We start from the raw sequence: 15,232 nt of genomic DNA, 5'->3' as shown, positions 1-15,232 counted from the left end.
GTACTAGAATAGGGGTAAAGGGATAGCTGACTTGCCATTCTAGATAGGATGGTAAGGGCAGACCTTTCTCATAAAGCATCATTAGAGTGGATCTTTGAAAGAAGTGAGAAAGCAAGCTACTCAGATAAGTGGTGAGAGAACATTTCAACAAGTACAATAGTTAGAGATTGGGAATGAGCTTGGCATGTTTAAGGAACAGTAAGGAGGCCAGTGTAGCTGGAGGAAGTGAATGAGTTAGAGGAAACCAGGGCCTTATAGGAGAATCTGAGGACTTCAGCTTTCACTTAGAGTGAGATGGATGTCATTAGGCATTTTACTAGAGGGATGACATGATCTGACTTACCTTTTAAGAGAATTATTCTGGCTACTGTATGGAAATTAGATGGTTAGAAGGCAAAAGTGGAAGTAGCAAGCTAGTTAATAGATAGTATTAGTCATCCACATGATCAAGTAAATGAGGCCTAAGAACTGACCATAAATTTGGCCATGTGGAGATCATTGGTAACTTTGACAAGAGCTGTTTCAGTAGAGTGGTGGGTTGACAACCTGGTTACAATTGTTTAGGAGGGTTGTTTTTTTTTTCAAAATGGGAACTATTATAGCACATTTGTTTATTTTGGGGAATGAGCCATTAAAGAAGGACAAATTGATGCAGGAGAGAGGGGACAATTCCTGGACCTATGTCTTTGAGTAGGAAAGAAGGGATGGGATCCAGTACAAGGTAAGTATGCCACACAGGATCTTTCAGGCATTTGCTTCATTCTGTCTTCCATCTGGCTGGAAGGCCCTCAGTTCCCTTCTTCCGTCAGCACTACTACCACTACTCCACCTGCCAAAGCCATGTTCATCCTTCAAAAGCACAACACATTACATATCCTTCATGAGGCCATCCTCAAACTCCTCAGACATAATTGCTTTCTTTCCCTTGTGTGTCCATGGCATGTTGTTTGTACTTTTCTTACATCACTTCCGTGGACTGCCTAGTATCTTAATTAATCTTTCTCCTTGATTAGTGTATCCCTTGAAGGCTTCTGTTCCCTGATTTCTAATGTCATTCAAGTACTATAAGAGACAAATTAGTTAATAGATATTACTGGCTCTTAGAAGGTACTCAACAAATATTTGTTGCATGAATGTACTGTATGGTTATTGGGAGTTATTCTTTCCCTTGTTTGATGAGGTTGGCTCAGGTTTGGAGGAATGGTGCCAGTCACCACTCCTGAGCTACTGAATGTGTTTACTTTGCATGCAGCTATGGCTTTGCACTAGTAGGTACTCTGTATTTGTCTGAATTCTATTAAAAATATGTTCTTATCTCCTAAGCGACACTGTATGTAACTATGGCTCTCTCAAATGCTTTATAGGTAGTAAAGTTCAGTAAATACTTGTGAGCTGATTAATAGCCTTCTCCCTCTGGTCTTACCCTTTCCAAGCTGTGATAAACTGGTGCTTATGAGCAAATTCTAACCAGGAGCCACCCTCTATCCTACTTTATAAGAATTAACCCTAGAGAATCAGTTTGAGAATCAATCATTTCTCAAGAATAAGAGAATAAATAACCAGTGCTTTCTCGAGAATAATTCTTAAGAATAAATAAAACAGAATAAATGCTTGCTTGCTTGCTTGATTTCTGGCTAGATCAGTGCCTTTGGGCTAGAAAATGCTAACTTAGGTGCTGGCTTTAACACACAGAGCTAAAAAGAACATCTAATGAGGGGCCCAGCCTGAGTCAAATCCAGGTTCTACCATTTGGGCAAGTTACTTTATCTCAGTAAACCTCTCTGAAGTTATAATTTTCTTTCCTGAAAATATAGAGATTATTATGCCCACTTAATAGATTTGTTTTGAAGGTCATGGGGTATGACCCAGCATCTAGAAAATTAGGTACTCAATAAGTGTTAACTGCTGTTACTCCCCTTTCTCAGTTTACGCTGGGCTGCTGCTAACCTTTTTTTAGAACTATAGAGAAAGTGGATGGGCTAGCTGCTGTAGCACAGGATATGTGCTTCTCAGAGAGAGGTTTTGAGCAATGGCTTCTTTCCCCTGCCCCTCCGGCCTGTCTACCATGAGCTCCCACTTCTGGGTCATTACCCTTTACCTTATGCTCCTCTTCCCCAGAATGTAGCCAAGGGACCAGAAGCCAGCTTCACCTCTGACTTTCCAACTTCACCTCTACTCCAACTCCCAACTTTCCTCTTGAACTACAACATACGAAGTAATTTTTGTTCTCTAGCTCAAGGTTAGAGACAAAATGAAAATGATGCCACCTGCTGGAAAACTAGATTTTCTTTATTCGGGTTGCAAAAGAGCTTTTACATCAAGATTGAGGTCTAGAAAGCCATCTCCCCAAGTCCTCCTTGCTACCTAGAGTCAACGTTCTAGCTTGCCAGGGTTCTCTAGTGATTTGCTTTTCTCTTTCCTCCTTCTGAGCCTGTATCATTGAGAAAGTGGAAATAATGCCAAACTCTGAGTTAGAAAGTGTGACGTTCTTGTCTTGTCTTTGGTCACTTCCTTGAGTTGCAGTTTTCACCTCTGTAAAATAGCAATAATAATTCCTGACTTCTGACCTTACCAGATTATTATTACAAGATACGAGATGCAGAAAGTTTGATAAACTAAAGTGCTATTTGTTTGTAAGGAAGTATTATTACTTTCCTTTCTCATTTATGTATCCAGGCTGGGCCAGTCTTAGGGGAATTGGTGCCAGACTCTGCCTCTGCTTGTTTACTTTCCCAGGACTCTGTCCTACCTAAGGGGCAGAGACTGGTGAGGCTGCCAAGCCCATGTAGCCTGTGATTGACTTCCATTATCTTGCAACACCATAAGCCAAACCATGGATTTGCCGACTCTCAACTTCTCCCAGCCATGGTTCCTACAGCTTGATAACTTGGGCCTGGGAAGCTTCCCCTCTCTCTACTCCACTGGAGACTCCAAGAAAGAATTTTGGTTTAATCTTCTCTTAGAACTTTGACTCATCTGCTGTAGATACTTGGCCAGATTGTCAGAACATTCTGGGAGTTCTCTGAAATAAGAGAATAATACAATACTTCTAGCTACCACTGAGTTCCTACCATGTATCAGGCACTATAGTTAGTACTTACCATGTTTAGTCCTCATAGCATCCTTTGAAGTAGGTATTTATTATTTGTAATTTACTGAAAGGAAAACTGAGGTTCAAAAAAGTAAAGTCTTGGGACTTCCCTGGTGGTCCAGTGGTTAAGACTCTGTGCTTCCAATGCAGGGGGCGCCGGTTTGATCCCTGGTTGGACAAGTAAGATCCCACATGCCACCCAGCGCGGGCCAAAAAAGAAAAAAAAAAAGTTAGGTCTTTTGTTCTAAATCACATAGTTAGTAAGTGGCAGAGTTGGAATTTGAACTTAATTCTTTTTTTTTTTAATTTTTTAAATTTATTTTTGGCTGCGTTGGGTCTTTGTTGCTGCGCGTGGGCTTTCTCTAGTTGCGGCGAGCGGGGGCTACTCTTCATTGCGGTGCATGGGCTACTCACTGGGGTGGCTTCTCGTTGCAGAGCACAGGCTCTAGGTGCACGGGCTTCAGTAGTTGTGGCGCATGGGCTCAGTAGTTGTGGCTCGTGGGCTCTAGAGCACAGGCTCAATAGTTGCGGCACATGGGCTTAGCTGCTCCGCAGCATGTGGGATCTTCCTGGACCAGGGATCGAACCCATGTCCCCTGCATTGGCAGGCGGATTCTTAACCACTGTGCCACAAGGAAAGTCCCTGTACTTAATTCTATCTTATTCCAAAACTGTTGTTCTGACCACCATATACCGTGAGGCCTCCCATCACTATACAGGAAGAGGGGCCATGTGCAATCAAGGAAAACTCAGGAGATTTCCAGTCATATGATCTACATGCAGATCCCAGCCCTGCCTGTGTGATCTGGGGCGAGTGGTTTTCAACTTCTCCAACCACAGATACTATCTCTTCACCACCATGTGACACAGGTGCTGTTCTTATCTCCGTTTTACATTTGAGGAGACTAGGCCTCAGTGAGGTGAAATGACTTGCCCAGGGTTACAGAAGAGTAATAGTAAGTGGCAGAGCCAGAACTCATGTCTGGGTCTAACACCTGGTTCTGTGTTTTGTCCACCATTTCTCACAGCCAGCTCCCAAGACCTAGTCTATCAGGCAGACTTACAGTCTCCGGATGCTGGATGGAAGCCTAATGGGAGGAGCAGGAGCCTTGCCCTCTTCTACTCTCACTTTCGCCCCCCATAGTCTCTCCTTAGAAACCTTACCAAGGCAATATACATATTTGCAATTCAATGAAAAGGTTTATTCAGTGCTTACAAACTGCTCCAAGTACCCTACAGAAGCCTGGGAATCAGGGTCTCAGCCTTTGTGTGCGTTTGTGCTGTTAATTTGGTGGCGTAGTGTGGTGGGAAGTGTTGAGAAAGTTCTTTCTGAGCTTTTTTCTTTATCAGTATACTCTTGTAAGGTTGGTTGCGAAACTTAGAGATGGTAAATATTCAAGGGTAGCAGGTGGGGCCTTATTAATTGATGGCGGTTATTTTCCCTGGCAGCAGGGTCTAATAGAAACCAGACTGGGAGTCAGGAGTCCTGAATCCATTACTCTCATATTATTGGGCATGTGAAGTACTGTCTCTAGTCAGACTAGGTGATCTCTAAGGACTCCTTTCAGCTTTAATATCCTGTGCTTTTTAAAAATGAAAGTAATAGGGAGTTCTCTGGTGGTCCAGTGGTTAGGACTCAACGCTTTCACTGCCACGGCCCGGGTTCAGTCCCTGGTCGGGGAACTAAGATCCCTCAATCCGCATGGCACGGCTGAAAAAAGAGAAGAGAAAGAAAGTAATAAATGCTTGTTTAAAAAAAAATGAAAAAGGACAGCGGAAGACCTCAGCTTCCCTGTATGCAGTTCATTCCTGAGGTAACACTTGTAACTGTTTGTGTCCTTTCCATTGTTTTCTGTGTATTTTAAATATATACAGGTCTGTTAAATATACATATTATATTATGATTTAATGTACTAAATATTATAATTTATATATGTAAATATATATAATACATATGGTATGCATGTATATGTGTGTGTGTGTATAAACATACACACATATATTGTTACATACCCTGGAACCTAGAATACATACTGCATTATGACTTGATCCTTTTTCGCTCATTTTGAGCACTTTTTCTTGTTAGTACTTAAAGATATAATTTGTTCTTTTAATTAATGTTTTTTTTAATTATTTATTTTTGGCTGCATTGTGTCCCCGTTGCTGCGTGCAGGCTTTCTCCAGCTGCGGCTCGTGGGCTGTAGGCACGCGGGTTTCAGTAGTTGTGGCGCACAGGCTTCGTTGCTCCGCGGCATGTGGGATCTTCCCGGACCAGGGCTTGAACCCGTGTCCCCTGCATTGGCAGGCGGATTCCCAACCACTGGCGCCCCCAGGGAAGCCCTAATTAATGTTTTTTAATCTATTAAGTTATCTCCTAATGATTACAGGCCATGATTTTTTAAAGCAAATATATACATACAATGTTGAGTTTTTATTTTATTCATTTATTTTTTTTAGGAAAAGAAGAAAAAGAAACATAGAGACAGGAAGTCATCTGACTCTGACAGCTCAGACTCTGAGAGTGATACAGGCAAGAGGGCAAGGCACACGTCAAAAGACAGCAAGGCAGCAAAGAAGAAGAAAAAGAAGAAGAAGCACAAGAAGAAGCACAAGGAGTGAGAGTGGAAAGAGTGGAGGGGGTGGTGGAGAGAAGGAACCAGGAGCCTTGTGCCTTGAAGCGTTGGCTCCTGGAAAGACTCAGTAGTGAGAATATGGCCTTCCACCCCATTGACTTCTCTCCCATGGGAGATGGCTTCCCCTCCTGCCACAGGCAGGTTTGGGAGATATCAAAAGTATCTGCCTGAATGAGTTGTTTTCTTATCACTCCAGTCCCTTTGCAAGTGACCCCTGCAGCTGACCCATTCATTCACCCAACTTCCTTCATTCAGCAGAAGGTCCTATTACCCTCTTCGAGCTGCCACTGCCAGAGCCAGAGTCCAGGCTAGAGCCACAGGTACTGCTGTGGAGGTGAGTCTGGCTGTAGTTGGAGAACAGAGTGATTGGCCCCTCCCTGTTGGCTTTCCTTGGGCTGATTGGTGGGTGATCTCTGCTGCATCCAACACAGGGGCAGAGGGAGACTGGCAGTACTAGGGAGAACATGGTAAGAAGTGGTGCTCACTTTTTCCATTCCCCCTAACATGATTCTACTATGTTAGAATGACAGCCAGGGGTCACAGCCAGAAAACCATTGTTTGCAGTGACTGAGCTTGTGTGTGACGTTCCGCCCGATCACTGAACCAGACAGCTCAAGCCAAGATCATTGCTTTACTTTTATTTACTACAATGTGAATCAGTTGGTTCCATTTCAGGTCTCTGCTTAAATTCCTGGCCCTAAATGGAAGTGTGCTTGGTTTTAAACTTATTGAGAGTCCTTATTGGTATAATCCCTCTTCCTGTAACTTACAGACTTAAAAGTCACTGAGGCTGCATTAGGTGACAGAAAAACATTTAACATGTTACCTTAGACCTTAGAGAGTGGCCCAGCTAAGGTACAGCACCAGAGGCACTAGCAAGTCACAGCCTTCTTAGATCACTTATAAGCCCTCACTTCTGTAATGATCAGATGACCTCTCCCCCAGGGCTGATTAGAGAACCAGTAAGAATTTGAACCATGAGTAATGGCCTAGCACATAGGCAGATGCTCAGCAGTCATCTTCGCCAGTGGGCATTTTCTCCCACTACCACTGGCACAAGCCTGGATCCTGTGTCCTAAGCATGTGTTCTGGAAAGAGAGAGACCACAGCATTCCACAGAGAAGAGCAACTGTCCAGACCCAAAGGCATTCAGTGCAGGATGGACCTGAGGTGACAGTTCAGAAGCCCCACCACTGAGTGATTATTCCAGGTTGGACTAGCTCATTTGGCCATAGGGAGGGGGCAGTGTAAAGGGAAGTTGTAGGTACAGCCGTTTTATTTTTTGTACGTGTAAGGTGATCAGCTATCACTGTCCCTGAGACTGTCCATTGCAGTCTCTCATCCAGTGCTTCTTCCTGAGTGGCAGTCGTTTATGCCTACTCTCTGACACACACAGAAACTGAGACTCCCAGAATCATGTCACCAAAAGCAAAAAGGCAACTGGGTGGCCTACGTGCTGCTTTATTGACCTCAGAGCACCCTTTGGGTGCAGTTAAAAAAACAAACATACACAATGAGAACAGAACTGGATCCAGGCTGGTGCCACCTGACCCCAGGAGAATTTCCCCAATCAAGGTGGATTTATACAAAATGCCAAAGGAAAAAAAATGAGTCAATCTGGTGCTGAGTCCAGGAGTAGCCAACTGGCAGAGGAGGAGTTGTTGAGGGAGTGGGCAGGTCATGCCCCTTTCTCGTAAGTGCGAGTGCAAACTGCATTGCAGTGGGTGAGTGTCTGGAAGAAAACACAGAGTCAGGTTAGGGCAGGGGTGTACACACAGAAGGTACTGGGAATACTCTCCACTCTGATGGGGAGAGCCCTCTACCTTCATGCTAAAAATTTTCATTTACTGCCTACCTACTACGTGCCAGGTACTTTACATGTATTTTTTCCTAATGCTTACACCAAGTCTTTTTTTTTTTTTTTTTGGCCATGTCATGTGGTTTGCGGGATCTTAGTTCCCCAACCAGGGATTGAACCCGGGCCACAGCAGTGAAAGCACCAAGTCCTAACCACTGGACCACCAGGAAGTTCCCCTAAGTCTTTTAAGTTAGGCATTGTAATTCCTCTTGTAGAGATTTGGGGAAATGAGCTTTCAGGGAGGAAGTAACTTGGTCAAGATCCCAGAGTGTTTCTCTTTCCCTTGTACCACTCCTCTCCCTTCATCTTTAGTGCCTAAGATGGTGCCTGGCACATAGTAGACAAACAGGTGAATAAAAATGTCCAGAGGCTCTTGGGAAAGGACTTTACTAGGCCACCAACTCTCCATTCTTTCCCTAACTTAGGGTAGTGCCAGGGCCAGAGGCCTGAACCCCCAGCATCCTGCCTGGCATCACAGAGCCAGGCCCATGGTTTCACCATAGCTTAACTGCCCAGTGAGTATTTGGTGCTGTATATCACATTCCCACCAGAGCTAGGTAACTCATTATTAACTCTGCAGGGCCCCCTGCCCTGTGTAAGTGCAAGAATGCAGTGACCAGGTTACACTGACCCAAGAAGGTCTGCAGTGAAGATGCTGAGGCGAAAACCTGAGGCCCTACAGAATAAGGAGGCAGAGATCACGGGTGGCTGCTGTCTCCACCCCTGGGGGTGTTCAGTCAAGGCTACATTCTTCAAGTGAAGTCCCCAAGTTTGTCCCTAAACAGACAGATCTGCCAGCTTGTTTGTCATTTCCAGCCCAGGCCTTAGGTACTTGTAGTAGGCCAGGCATGGAAAGCTCTGAGAGGAGGTGAGCCTGGAATGAAGTAGAAATGACTGTGCTGTCAGTTGGGGCCCCACCGATCACCAGCCTGTCCCTGCCCAAAGGCTTGGGAGATGGGAGCCTCTCCTATGGGCCTGGAATCAGATTTGGCCAAGCTTTCTACCTCTCCCTGGGGCAAGGCAATGCGGCAATGCAGAGCATGAAACTAAGGCCATGGAGTGCGCCTACTGTGGTCCCACACCAGTGATGCTCTGTGCTCTGCATCCACTGTCGCCTTCAGACTTCCCAGCAGCCCTACAAGGTTAGTGTTATTAACACCCACTTTACAGTTGGACTTGGAGAAGGTGACTTGTCCAAAGTCATGCACCCTATAAGCTGAGATTTAAACCAAGTCCAAAGCCACTACATAGAAAATTCCTACCTAATACCACCCAGGCCTGCCTCCACCCTCCATTGTTCCAGCTTCCATTGGTCCCGCTGATGACCTTGGCTTTTCACGATAGGCTTGGCTGAAGGGGCAGTAGAAACGAATTGGGTGAGGCCCCAGAGTTATCCATCTTACCAGGATGAGTTTCCCAGCAACTACTTCCCGCACAAGTGTTGTCTCTTGTCCGTTCCACTTCTGCACGTGGACGAGTTTGCCTCCATCCAGCGTCACAATGGACTGTGGAAAGAGGGTAGAGGCCTGAGCTGAGATCTGAGCTAGGATTGAGGGGCAGGAAGGGGTCTGGTCACTGGGGCCACAAAGGACCCAGCCTCTATCCCTATTGACAATGCTAGGATCAGAGATCAGGCAGCCCACCTCCAACCTAGCCCCATAGGATGTCTAGTTCACCACTGCTGCTTGGCCGGGGGAGGGGCCTTCAGCTGTTGGGCGAGTAGGGAGAGGCAGATAGCACAGTGGAGAGGAACAGCCTGGCTCTGAGAAGCGCCACCAGCCTTCAGGATGGGCACTTATCCCGTACTCTAGGTGATGCCCACAGCCCAGTCTCACTAAGACACAGAGTGGGGGGACCAGCCCAATGCCTGTGAAAGACTGGTGAGGAGGAGTAATCCTGAGACTCTCCGGCCAAGTGGTGATCACACGTAATGTCTAAAAGACCCTTGGGGGCGGGAGGTATTGGAAAATTGGACCCTGCCCTGTATTCCTACTCCTCTTGGTCCATATCAAGTGGCCCCCTTCAGGTGACGAGTGGGCAGCAACTGCCAGGTCCTGGGACTGCGGGCCCTTGGAGTGTTCCACAGCCCTGGTCAAATGTCCACTTAATCTTATGGGTGCTGCCAGCCTGCATCAGCTGGCTCTCATTTGGCAACTCTCCCAGGTCTCTCTTCTCTAGAAATTTGGGGGCTCTAAGCCAGGCTAGGGTACCCTGACTGACCAGCGTTCAGTAGAAGAGTCTGCAAAGGCTGTGTGTATGTGCTTTGGGGCCAGTGGGTCGGTGGGTGTGCACCCTTACCACCACCTTCCTCCTCATTCTCATTCCCCTAGCTTTTTGTCCATTCAGAGCAGGTTATGTTTAGCCTAGGCATCCCAGAGAACTACTGTTGTGTTTAACTGGGGTTCTTGCCCTTCAGGAAGGTAGGCTAGTTCAAGGAGGCAAAGGCATGTGGTAGGGCAGGCACCTCTCTCCAAGGTAGGCTGCCATCTTTGGGTACCATCCCATCTCTGCTGCCAGCTTCCTGTATGATCCTGGGCTGGGCTCCAGCTTCCTCCACAGGGAGGAGATTAGACCCTCTCCTCTCCTTGGGAGCAGCTGTGAGGAAGAAGAAACAGCTGAGGAGCTGAATGGAACGGTCTGGTGGAAAGGTACTGCTATAGGTACACCCTGTTGAGGGCAAAACCCCTTAGTTCTCTCTTCCATGCCTGGCTCAGTGGCTGGAAGGCCTGAGGCAAGCTGCCAAGACAGCCACCACCGGGTGACAAGTCCTAAGACTGGGGGCAGATGTACTCTCCCTCCCCAGAAGGAGAGGGGTAAGGCTTGGTGAGAAGACACTATAAACACACCAAAGACAATGCTCTATCCAGAATATAGTTTTTCCTGCCTGTAGGCTGGCAGCATTGGAAATGGTTTCTCAGGGTCACTGGCCAAGCCCTGGAAGTGGAGGCTGGAGAAGAGGAAGCATCTGAGTAGGTCTCAACCTCTTGTCCCCAGCTGTCTCCTTGGCTCCTGAAGGCCAGGATGACCTTTCGGTGGAGGACCTTGACTTCTGGGCATTGTTCCTAAAGCACCCGAGGTCACAGCCATGTCCACATAAGCCCCCATCTATGGAAGGGGAAAGAAAGCCAGAGCTGTTGCATGCCATACACAAGGTCACCCAGCTGGAGCTGGCGTAGACGGTGAGGTCAGACTATCCAGGCTCTGTGCTGCCCACTCCCACTCCCAGAGGCAACAGGTAGATGCTTCCCAAATGGGAGGGAGAACAAGATAGGACTAACATGCATTTAGCACTTGGGACATCCCAGCACTGCACAGGCGTTATGGACCTCATTTGCCACTTCAATCCCCCATGATAGCCTACCCCTCAACGTGCAATAATAGGGCGCCACCGTAATCCCCTTCAGGGCCTTCCACTCCCCATGGACCCTTCCTTGACTCACCTTGACCTTCCTGTCATCTGCTGTTGTCTCATCGAACTCCACTCCCAGCTTGAAGCTGACCTCCGTGTTCTTAAAGGTGCTTTGTGTTTTTATGGTGATTGTGTCCCCGTTCACTTCGATGACTGTGGTAGGCTTGGTCACGTTGGCCACCTGCCTGGTAGCAAAACCCACACCTGAGGGCAGAGGGAAGGGTATGAGTATGAGCTAGAGCGAGAGGCAGGGTACAAGGAGCTCAGTGACCAACTCTTAGGCCTGGATGTGGGGAAGGGGGAAAAGAAGGGTGAGAACTTTCAAAGACTTTGCATGGCTGTTAATTCAGTCTTCCCGTTAGCTCTGTGTGGTGAAGAGACATTACTGATCCCATTAGACAGATGAGAAACTTAATGGACAGGCATGTCTCACAGCAAGTCAGTGGCAGAGCTGAGATTAGAATAAGCTACTATTAAGTGCTTTCTGTGTGGTAAAAACTACACGTGTAATCTCATTCAGTCCCTCCAGTCTCCCCGAAGGACTGATGCTATTATCTCTATTTTACAGATGCAAAAACTGAGAATGAGTTGAAGCCCAGGGTCACAAATCTGGAATTCAAATCCAGAATGTTCAACTGCAGAGCTCACTGTACTGCTCATCTATAAAGGCTGGAGCGCAAGGCTCCCTTCCAGGGCACCTGAGCAGCTTTCAAGGCACAGGCTGAGGGAGAAAGAAGTAAATGTGGACTTTGCCTTCCAGAGCCTATGGACAAGAATTTTCCACCTTTGAAAGTTTTTACCCTGAGATGCACTGGTGCTCTTGTGCCCCATGTATGGTAACAAAGACATTTTCCAAGCCTCTTAACCATGATCTAGGAGGAGGCAAAAGGGAGTGTTTGTCTCAGTGTGCAGATTTAGGAGAGGCCTAAAGTGGTGGCAGTCAGGACTCCAATCCAGGTCTCCTGGTCTAAGGCTCTGGGGAGCTCCCCTCCTGGCCCAAGCATGGCTTCCCTGAGTGCTGCAAGAGAGTGTGGAACAAAGAGCCCTGCAGGTTGTGGCTTTCCCGAGATCTGTCCTTTTGCCTCCAACCTCCCCCTCTGCTCCGAGCAGCCTCTGCTGAGCTGTCCTCCAAGGGCAGAGGCTGTGGTGAGGGGGTGGGTGGAAAGTCTCCAGATGTGCCTGGCTACATGGGTTGTTTTACTTAATGTTTATTACAGCCCTGAATGGTGGATTTTATTATCCCCAATTTACAAATAAGGCTTGGAGAGTGAAGTGACTTTTGCCCAAAGTCAAAGGGTTAAGTGGTTGACCTAGATTTGAATTTAGGCTCTAAAACTGTTCACTTTTCCTCCTGGGCCATCCTGCTTCCCGGCATGTACTTCATCTGTGGCCTATGGCCACCAAGTGTGCCTGAGATCACTGGTACTAACTAGGCTGGGCCTCTTTGTCCTCTGAGAACTCTTGGTTTAAAACAAGAGGGGCACAGGCAGCTGTGCTGCTGCTGGCCCACCCTGCCTGGCTACTGAGGGACTTGGCCTTGCCCCCTGTTATCAGAGTGAGTCAGGTCAGTCCCACACCCCAGCACAGAGCAGGGCCTTGTCACTGCACAAGGAGCTCTGTTTACTTAGGACCTACCCAGAGGTGTGGAGCGTTTGAGGAAGGAAGGCATTGTGGAGTGGGTGAGAGACTCAGCTAAGAGAAAGTTACAGCATTTGGAGTCTTGCGAAGAGATGGGTTCTACTTAGAAACGAAGCTGAAGCTATTTACTGAGAGCTAAGGAAGGTCTTTTCTCCCCCATGGGTATCTCATTTTTTCCATCTAAGGAAGGTCTTTTCTCCCCCATGGGTATCTCATTTTTTCCATCTGTACAACAGCAGGCTAGCTGGATTCTCAGCCCCCTAACCCAGGTTGGGGCAAAATAAGGGAGCAAGGGTGGTACGGATGGTATGACTCACTTCAGGGACCCAGGTCTTCAGTCCTAATGTCTGCTGGGAGACACTTGGGAGAGGAACTAGCTATGGGCATTCCACCTTCCCCAACAGCTGCCCAGGGTCCCCTACTTCTCCAAGAATTACTACCTTCCTGGAATCATTGGGCATAATGCTCAGCATAGAGTAGGGGCAGTTGAGCACTTTGGCCTTAAAAGCCAACAGTTGCGGTCCTTATTTCAGGGGTCAGGAACAGGTGGGAGGTGCCTGGAGTGGACCCCCCACCCCTTCTTTGGGTTATCCAGCCCCCCTTCCCTGGAAGGAAGGCATGGAACCTAGCTCAGTCATGAATAACATTCCAGTTTTCCCTATCCTAGCCTGGGGGACCAGGATAATCTCATAGCTGGGGATTCCAGAGAAAGGATATCACCCTCTTTGCCTAGCTCATATTAGAAGGGGAAGGGCTGAGGTCAACGCTTAGTTAAGCAGTTCTTACCACTCCCACCCCTGGGGTCCATAATGGGAACTTCTCTGGGTTGCCGATCTAGAAATCTAGGCTTTCATAACAGCTCTGCTGTGGAATTGATTTGACAAGTTTCTACTCTCTCTGGGTCTTGGCTTCTTCAACTGTTGAACCAAGGCACAGAGACCTCCAAAGTCCTCCTCTGCAAGATTCTTTGAATCTTCATTCTCCCCCATCCCAGCACCACAGCCTCCTAGACCGAAGACCCTCCCTGGCTTTACCAGGTCTTGGCTTTGCTCCAGGCCCCTTTGCTGTACCCCTCCACCAGACACCTCCCCAGTGAGCAGTTATCCTTGGGTTGCAGCTGGTGATGGGGCCTCTTGCCCTACCCTACCACTAGGCTGGTTAGTGAGAAAGAGGGCACCGTGCAGCGACAATCCTTTACCCTAACTAACCCAACGTAGAGGGTGAGGGGTTGTTGCTAACTGTGCAGGCTCCTGTCTCAGCTCCTCATATCCTGTTCAGGGCTGTTCCCCCCTTCCATCTTCTTCCTCCTGGGGATCCCCTACTTTAGGCCATAGGACACTTCCCATCAATCTGCCCCCTTTCACTGTTCAGGCTCCAGTTCTTAGACCACCCATGCTCCTCTTCTTTTCCTCCCTCCCCTCCCGTTTTATCCAAACCCGCCCCCTACCTCCAGATCAGAAGCCTTTCTTCCCCGAAAGCGCCTCCCTGCCCCCACATCGACCGACACAGCTGCCTCCTTGAGCCTCCTTGCCTGGGAATCCCTCTTGCCAAGTTCAGAACATGAAAGCCCCCTCCCCGGAATTCCCTGGCGGTCCAGTGGTTAGGACTCTGCGCTTCCACTGAAGGCGGCAGGGGTTCCATCCCTGGTCGGGGAACCAAGATCCCGCGTGCCGCGTGCCGTGTGGCGAGCGCGGAACTGGAAGAAACCCCTCCCAACAGGCCTCGCATGCCCTAGCGCAGGCTGCCACCTTCTCCGCATCCCCGGGTTCCCCAACTTTTACCAGGAGGGATGCAGCAGGCGTGCAGGGTAGGTAGCCACAGCTGGAGCGCTGCTCCGACCCGGCACGCGGCCAGCCCAGCATCCCGAGCCGCCCTCACCGATTGACTTCATGTAGTCATCGAAATTCTTGCTGTCCACTAACTTCCAGGTGCCCACGAAGGCGTCCACCATGGTGAGGCTGGGCTAGGCTGAGAAAGAGACGATAGAGCACGCGTGCAAGGATTCCGGGACCTGCGGCTCCCAGCCCGCGCTGCAGCTTTAAAAGGCCCTTGCATCACGTGACGGGGCGTGGCCCACACCCCGCTCCCGAAATAGGAAGCCCCAGGCAGGCGCTAGCTAGCCTGGGGCTGACCGCCCATCCTCCAACCCGCCGGGGGGAGGGGGAAGGGGCACCCGGTGGCGCCCGGCTCGCCTACGTCAGCGCGGGTCCCGGGGGTCCGAGTCCCTGCCCCGGGCTGGTAGGATCTACTCCCTTCCCTGGCCTCAAGGCGCTCTTCAGAATCTAAAAAGAAAACAGTTCGGGGCACGGTGCCCGTGAGCTGGGGCGCACGCCAGGGACATCTTCCCTCCCCTGGTCCCTCCCTGAGCTTGAGGTCAGAACAGAGATGAGAGTCTAGAGGAGAAAGGAAACTTTTGGGCTGATGCCCACGCCGGGAAAGCTCTGGCCGACTCTTCGCGGCGCAAGCATCTCGGTCTTCATTTTACAGGTGACGTGTCCAGGGCTCAGAGGGGGAGTGACAAGGTCGCAGGAAATAAGGAGTGAATTGGAGCCCAGATGGCGAGCCTGGTCTAGCCGGCCCCAGACCCTGCGCTCTGCCGCCAC

At 48.8% G+C, this 15,232-nt stretch overlaps 2 protein-coding genes across 4 annotated transcripts in view; one reads left to right on the top strand and one right to left on the bottom strand.

Annotated features, from left to right (window-relative positions):
* Positions 1–7,039, top strand: part of ZCCHC17 (zinc finger CCHC-type containing 17) — a 56,266-nt gene extending 49,227 nt beyond the window's left edge. For both annotated transcript variants that reach the window (XM_082655238.1, XM_082655239.1), the window contains one exon: positions 5,549–7,039. In XM_082655238.1, coding sequence (XP_082511364.1) covers positions 5,549–5,710 — 162 coding nt within the window. In that variant the 3' untranslated portion in view covers positions 5,711–7,039. The remainder of the gene's footprint in view (positions 1–5,548) is intronic.
* A 130-nt stretch (positions 7,040–7,169) lies between these two features.
* Positions 7,170–14,663, bottom strand: FABP3 (fatty acid binding protein 3). 2 transcript variants are annotated; one of them, XR_014296805.1, is made up of 5 exons: positions 14,508–14,663; positions 11,023–11,195; positions 10,047–10,177; positions 8,986–9,087; positions 7,409–7,456 (listed from the first exon to the last, which is right to left on the bottom strand). XR_014296805.1 is itself a non-coding variant. In XM_082655260.1 (4 exons), the coding sequence occupies exons 1-4, from the start codon at positions 14,578–14,580 to the stop codon at positions 7,403–7,405; spliced, it is 402 nt and encodes a 133-aa protein (XP_082511386.1). In that variant the 5' UTR covers positions 14,581–14,663; the 3' UTR covers positions 7,170–7,402. The 2 variants fall into 2 exon arrangements, 1 of the variants encoding a protein (XP_082511386.1); XM_082655260.1 differs by lacking the exon at positions 10,047–10,177 and having other exon boundaries at positions 7,170–7,456.
* Between the last annotated feature and the right edge of the window lie 569 nt (positions 14,664–15,232).

Source organism: Grampus griseus (assembly GCF_964374135.1).
Source record: "Grampus griseus genome assembly, chromosome: 1".
NCBI lineage: Eukaryota > Metazoa > Chordata > Mammalia > Artiodactyla > Delphinidae > Grampus > Grampus griseus.
This window is presented reverse-complemented; position numbering and strand designations above follow the sequence as displayed.